The 7,618-nt window shown below is 36.5% G+C and overlaps 1 protein-coding gene across 2 annotated transcripts in view; it reads right to left on the bottom strand.

The window, feature by feature from the left end:
- Positions 1–3,567: 3,567 nt before the first annotated feature.
- The window catches only part of CBFB (core-binding factor, beta subunit), a 67,365-nt gene continuing 63,314 nt past the window's right edge, over positions 3,568–7,618 (bottom strand). Inside the window, exon 6 of one of the 2 annotated variants that reach the window (XM_006863598.1) lies at positions 3,568–4,282. In XM_006863598.1, the coding sequence (XP_006863660.1) occupies positions 4,260–4,282 (23 nt within the window). In that variant the 3' untranslated portion in view covers positions 3,568–4,259. The remainder of the gene's footprint in view (positions 4,283–7,618) is intronic. The other variant, XM_006863597.1, reaches the window with a different exon arrangement.

The raw sequence follows: 7,618 nt of genomic DNA, 5'->3' as shown, positions 1-7,618 counted from the left end.
GTGGAGGTGGAACCATGCTCAATAAGGTATACAGAACACTAATGAGATGGTCAGTTTTGCCATTCCACTAGGCTTTAAGAATTAATCAAGAGAGCAGAGGGTAGAGGGGGAAACTCACTACTACCAAGAAAGACCATGTCCGTCGAACCTGGGGTCCCAGTGCTGAGAACCTTCTAGATCCGGAACTGTTAACACTGGAAATAGCATGAGACCGTGAGAAGCAGCAGTGAACAGCAGCAGCAGAGCCAGACAGCACAGTAGGCTTCCTGGTCCATGGAGCAAGGTGGTTACTTACAGTGAATGCGCTAACCCATGAAGTAAGAAAGGTGAGTGCCATTGGGGCAGGAGGCCTCCTGGCAGAGTGGGGTACCTTTGGGCACTTTGTTGGTAAAGCTAAAGATTTGTGTAACACTTGCCAGAGGCCAGGCCTAAGTAAGCAGAAGGCTGAGACAGGAGGTCTACCTTTATGGAGCTGAGGGGAACCCTGTTAGAGCTGACAAGCTCTACTACACTGAAGAGAGACTTTGACTACGTTTCCTGATTCCAATTTAACCTGTTGTTGTTAAGTCCTGTCGAGTTGGTTCCAACTCAGAGTGACCCAATATAGGGTTTCTGAGGCTATCAATATTTGCAGGAGCAGAAAGCCTCATCTTTCTTCTTTAGAGCGGATGGTAGGTTTGAACAGCCAACCTTGTGGTTCACAATCCAGTGTTTACCCTATAGAACCAGAGTGCTCCCTATAACCTTTTATTCCCTTAATAAACTTAGAACTCTTAAATCTCAAGTTCTGTGTGGCTATTGCAATGCATGATCATACCTAGTAGAAAAGTACAGAGCGAGATGGGAGGAATGGCTGGTATCAGAATTGGCAAAATGGCTGGAGGGTGGATGTATAAGGGGGCTTCAGAAAGCTCCTGAAAAAATGGAATTATCTCCTAGGTGTCAAGACTTGAGGTGCTGACATACTCTCCTCCCCTGAACTTAAGAGATCTGACACTGTTGCCAGGCCATTTTGGCAGTAAGCCAGATCCAATGACTAGCATCTAATATATGACAGAAGTCATGTTGATGTTTATAGTGGGCACTTATTCTGGGGGACATCATTTGCCACATTGTGAGCTGCTCTTCAGAGACCTACATGGCAAAGAACTGAAGGATGTCTCTGATCAACAGCGAGCAAGCGATCGAGCAAGCGATCAAGCAAGGCCTTTAATCAACAGCCTGTGAGGAACTGAGGCAGCAGTGACTATTTGAATGAGCTTGGAAGAGGATCCTTTAGACCCAGGTAAACCTTGAGATTACCTAGCTCTTGACTCTGATTTCATGAGACCCTGAACCAGATCACTGAGTTTAGTTACGTCCAGATTCTTGAGTGACAGAAACTGATAATAAACTATTGTATTAAACTGCTAAGTTTGGGGGTAAATTGTTATGCAATCATGGGTTAAAAGGCCTAATACTGGTACTGCTAAAGGAGGCAGACACCTCATTCTTTCTTATTTTCAGTAATGGTGCCAATTCAGCATTTAAAGCTGTTTGTTATTTGCAGTAAGTTTGGTGGTGAATAACAAGTGAATTTGTTCAATTATGGATCAAGTTAAAGGCATGCTTCTAAGTAAAAGGCTTATTTTCTGGTGCAGGAAAATGTCAAGATAAATCCTAAGAATGTCTGAAATAACATTAGCACAATCAAAGAAAGTATATATTCTTAAGCCAGTTGAAAGATATTACTAATCTGAATATGTAATTTTTGGAATTCTTCCTCTAACAACATCACTACTTTATAGTCTTACCTTACTAGGTAGGTAAATCAAGTTAGATTTTTAAAAACCATAATGTACTTTGGAAAATGACTATTTTTATTGATAGTTACATTAAAAGTGTTTGGAATTAGCAGAAATGACCACTAGATGCCACTGTCATTGTAGTTTTTAAGAAGGTTAGAAATTAGGATCAAAGATCCATTCAGAAACAAGGCCAATTTTTCATCAGCAGTAACATCAGAACAGAAATTGTTGAATTGTATCAATGAAGAACGAGACTCTTGTTTTCACTACACAGAAGTTTATTGTGAAAGTAAATTAAACAGACAACACACAGTACAGCATGGCTAATGGTGGCAAAAGCAATTCGGTAGCTTAAGGCAAGTTTTAATGGAAATGAATTTAGAAAAGATGATGCAATGATGTCATTTCATTTAAATAGAGATTATGAAAAAATATCAAATTGCATCAAATAACTTAATAAAGCCTGCACTACTAGAGGGGGAAGGGCTCATGATCTTAATGCCAGCATTAAGACAGACAAAGACGCAGTGCTAAATGACGAGAGAAATTCCATATTTACAGAAAGATGGCAGCATAAACATTTCATAACATATGATCTTATTAATGGTGAATTGAAAGCCCTTAGCTAGAAGCAGTAGAGAAAAATGTATCATCATGTTATTAAAAAAAAAAAAAAAAAAAAAAGTACAGAAATCAGAGCTAAGGAACTCTGTGATAAACTGTCAAACACCACTGTAAGGACCACTTAAAAGGCAATTTCCTCAGGGGAAATTGGGGCACTGAGTGTGTAAACATGTGAGCTGCACAACACCAAATACCAACCAGATTCATTCAGAGGACTTAGATACAGATCACCATGACCTTTGATGATGTATTATTGTTTATGGCAATTTAAACATACTCCTTACCATGCACGACTTAAATATATAACAACTGTTTTCATTCTGAGATACAGGATATCAGTTTCTGAATTTTAAGACCTATTTACAATGAAAGTCACACCTAGCTCTTCCATCAAGTATATTAATATAGCTTTTCAATGCAATGACCTCATTCAGACGTTAGTTCTTTATCTGAACTGACCAGGTTAGTTCAAAATAATGCCATTTTATTATGCTAAAATACATTTTTTTGCAAATATTCAGCAATGAGCAACATTTAATGAATGTGACCATGAAAAATATTTGTACAGTGGTGCCAAATCACTTAGCACTTTTTTCCAGTCTCATTTAAAGAAAATTTAAAAAAAAATTGCACTTAATTTGATATTGAACCTATTTTTCAAAATTCTTACACTAATTTGTCTCCAAAGGTTCTACGAATAGTACTCTTGGAGAATACCATATGTATAGTTGTGAATGTGTTTTTTTTTCCAGAATAATTAATGGAAGAAAATGTATCCTCTGCACAGATTAACATTTTCTCTTTAAGACTAATCTTTCATCATCTAGCATTGTTTTTACAAAAGCATGCAATATAAAATACACATAAAAGCAGCTATCTCAAACATGGTTTTAATACGGTATTACCTTTGTAGCGGACTCATCACTGTCTCCAGTTTAATATGCTGTTACATACATGAAGTAACTCCAGTATCCCTTTTCTGACTGACTTTAAAAAAAAAATAAAATCCCTGAATATAACAGAAGCCAGCCTGCGACTTCTTTAGGCATTTCAGTAGAATATTTTCATCTATGTAGAACATCTCCACCCAAACTCATGATTACAGAACTGGTGCAGATTAGAGTTAATACCAATTTAAAGATTTTGTTTAAAAAGGAAAGAAAGAGTGTATATTACTAGTATTTAAAAGGATACTGCAACTTTAACAACTGTAAACTTTGTGTTAGAAGGCTGTGGCAGACAGCTCTGTGCTACTAGGTTTTAGCTTGTAAATAATGCAAACACATCAGCAGTTTTAAAATGCCATAGACTACAGAAACACAAAAGGAAATGGGGGGAAACAAAATAAAAAATTCAAGAATACTTATCTAAAATGAAACTGTATAACCAACATATCTAAAAAGTACAAAAGAATTGAAGCAACTGACTAGGGAGAAAAACCCCTCTGATATAAATTTTAACTTCTTGACCTATGTTTGAATGACATGAAATTTAAATTACAAGAAGAAAAAAGGGCTTTACAAGTGAATAGCTCCAACTCACTAAAATAATGCCAACAAGGTAAGCTTGCATAGAAAAAAATTTCAAATTGTTACTGGCTACATGCTTAAAATATTAGAAATGCAGGTATTATAATCATAGTGCAAAACCATGGCAATTTGTGATGTCTGTTACTGCCTAAGGTTGAGAATTAGACCGTAGTACCTCCAGTTATCACAGTTTCTGGTCTTGGAATCAATTATGTCTACCAATTAGAAGCAATATATATGTAAAGATGAGCAACACATCTGCTGTGCTACTAATTAACCAAGTTTGAGGTCATCACCACCACCTAAATTAGAACCAGGACTAGGGTCTTGTTGTCTTCTTGCCTGCAATGATAAAACAAGAGTAATTGGGGATCAAAATGTGTCTTGCAAACCAAATCACTATACATAAAATATAAAATATAGCAATACAAAAAAGCTCACAAATTAAAAACGAAACAAAGTGTTTTTAAAAACAGAATCTCTACATGTAAAAGGCAAAGAAACATTAAATCATGTGTGAAATATTTTGCCCATGTCTAAAAAGAACATTAATATACCACCTTAGAGACTTTTCTTTTTCAGTAATGTTGTTTAGTGCTGTTGAGTGGGTTCCAACTCATAGCGACCCTGGTACAGGGTTTCTGAGGATTGGCTAGTAGATTTGAACCACCGACCTTAAAGTTCAAATTGACTTTGCAGTCTAGTGCTTATCCTACAGCACTACACCAGGACTCCTTTTTCAGTAATAGCTGACATTTGTTAATACTAACTATGTGCTGGCACGATTCCAAGAATTTTTATTGATGAATTTATTTAATTCCTTCCAACAATCTATAAAATAGATGCTATTATTAATCCCCATTATTTATAAAGAAACCCAATCACAGAGAAGTATATGGTAGTCTGCTAATTAAATAACTGAAAAATGTAATAGTGAATTCTGTTTTCCTGAATTCCATCTCTATCAATTGAGTCTGAACCAGAAATCTCTATATCAAGAGAAGTCCAGAACTGCTATGGAAAAATAATGTCTCAAAAGCAAAGACAGAAATATAAAATGAGAGTCCTTGTTGCATATAGATTGATACGCAGAAGCATCTTTATAACAATACTTAATAAATAAGCAAGAAGCTTGACAATGATAAAAATTAAGGATTTCAACAGTCACTTTAGAATGAACATTCTTTCTTGAAATATTTATGGTAAATTAGTTAATAGAGAGCATTTACCATCTAACGTATTGTGTCTGATAAAAAACAACAACAACCAAAAAGCCACTGTGGTCATATCTAATTCCAAGACACAGTGAGCATATAGGGCAGAGTAGACCTCATAGGGTTTCTGAGGCTGTAAATCTACAGAAATGAGTGCCACATCTTTCTCCTCAAAAGCAGTTGGTGGGTTTGAACTGCTGGGTTAGCAGCAGCCTAGTGCTTATAAAGTTTTTGTACAAAACAGTATCCCTTTTCCTCAAGTTTCTTCAATGCCTCCAAATGCGGATCAAGCAAGTATCTGTTGTGTCAATAATCTAGTTACTCTGGCAACAGTTTTCCTGTTAAGTAATGGCTATTCCAGTTTACCAGTTGTTTAGGCCAAAACTTTGAAGCCATCCTGAATATCTGTTTCTCTCTCAACCAACAGCAAATTCTGATAGTTCCACCTTTAGAATATATTCTGAACCCAACCACTGCTACTTCCACCACTCAGCCTTAGTTCTGGGCATCACCATCTTTGTCTTGAGCGTCTTGTTTTCTAACCACCTCTATTTTATGCTAGCAGTTGGAGCTAACTACAATAATCTGCGCAATACTTTTAGCCAAATAGAATAGTATATTAATGTCACCTGGTAGTGTAGTGGTTATGAATCGGGCTGCTAACCTCAGGGTCAGCAGTTCAAATATACCAGCTGTTCCACGGGAGAAAGATGAGGCTTTCTGCTCCTGTAAAGATTTACAGCCTCGGAAACCCTGTACAGGGATCACTATCAGTCAGAACCGAATCCACAGCACATAACCACCCTTACCACTGACCAATTGCTTCTCCATTGTCTATGTGAGGTTTTGAAAACAAACACAACCAAAAATCACATTCTAGTTTCAAGTCTTTAGATCTAAAACCATTGTTCAAGAAACAGGACCCTTGGGGCCTTCTAAGAATCATCTCAAGTCACACTTAAAGTATAAACAAAAAAAAATTGCAATCTGTTGCCAATGAGTTGGTTCTGACCCAGTGACTTTTTAGGACAGAGTAAAGCTGCTCCATAGGGTTTCTAGGTTGTAATCTTTATGGACGCTGACTACTACCTCTTTCTTCCATGAAACAGCTGGTGAGTTTAAACTGCTGATCTTTGGCTAGCAGCTGAGCATTTCATCACTGCACCACTGGGACACTTACTTGTACTATAAGATCAAGTTTAGTAAAAAATTTTAGCTAGGTCACCATTTGTCAAAAAGGTTATGTTGTTTAAATTAAAATGATAGTTGCCTTACTCACTTTCAAACAAATCAATTAAAATCAACACAATTTAGTTTTATAAATTTAGAACCAGTTCTCTTACAGATTTTAACCATTTTGTATTTTGAGACTACACAATGACTAAATTTCAACATGTTCCCATCAAGTAGCCAGGTTAAAATGCTGCTGCCTAACAGACTGAAGGATAACCAGCATTAGAAAAACAGTTTGTTCCACAGAGTCAGTGCTAAATGTTGTATGTTGTCAAGCGCTGTTAAGTTGGTACTGACTCATAGAGACCTTATATAAGGTTTCTGAGGCTGTAAGTCTTCACGGAGTACAAAGCCCCATCTTTTTCCAAAGGACAGATCAATTCTGTAATATCAGAAATGGAGATATAAGCATCTGGTTTCAGTCAATAAAGGTTAGAAAGGGGCTGAGCAATGAAAAAACACTGAGAAAAATCAATCCTAATTATATATTTATAAATCACAACTAATCTATCACTAATAATTTGTGAAAAGCATGTTTCAGCTTTTGTCTTGGTATAAGAATAATTTTCAAATTATTTTATTAATAATGGGATGACTCCAAATGAGTGAACAAAAAACAGCTGCCCTACCAGTTGTTAATTTATTTAAAATATTTTATTTGGCAAATGCATGAAGACCCAGAATAAAGAAAAGCCTTTTTGCTATTTATTTGTGTTTTATGTTTCTGTTTATATTGTAGAGAAGGGATGGAGGAAAATGCCGAGAAAGAAAAATACTGTGAAGGGGAAACCTAATAGAAGATGAATGAGAGTAGAAGAGGGAAGAGAAAGAGCTAGACATTAGGAGGAAATTGAATACTGGAAGAGAAGATGGATAAAGGCTGTCATATGAGAGACAAACACAAAATCAAAGTTCAGTGAAATGGCTTCCACAGGCCTGAATCCAGCAACTGGATGAAGGGCTGAGAGGCAGTACTTCTCAACTCCGCGGCAGTTTCTAACAGAGGCAGGCATTTTAGAAGGAATTTCTCTAGAATAAGCTGAGCTAGGTGATGGCAAAGAAACTCGCTGGACTTGATGATTCGAAATAAATACTGTTGGTAATTTCTAGTTCCTTTCTCCCCAGTCCACCTAAGTGGGCCCTGAAATCTAACCCTTTACTAACAGTTATTTCAGCACAGAGTTTTAATATAAAACAGATGTTCAGGAATCTGACTTCAGAACATAAATCT

The sequence above is a fragment of the Chrysochloris asiatica genome, unplaced genomic scaffold (genome assembly GCF_000296735.1).
Source record: "Chrysochloris asiatica unplaced genomic scaffold, ChrAsi1.0 scaffold00055, whole genome shotgun sequence".
In the NCBI taxonomy this organism is placed as follows: Eukaryota; Metazoa; Chordata; class Mammalia; order Afrosoricida; family Chrysochloridae; genus Chrysochloris; species Chrysochloris asiatica.
Note: the sequence above shows the minus strand (reverse complement) of the source record. Positions and strands in the feature narration are given on the sequence as shown.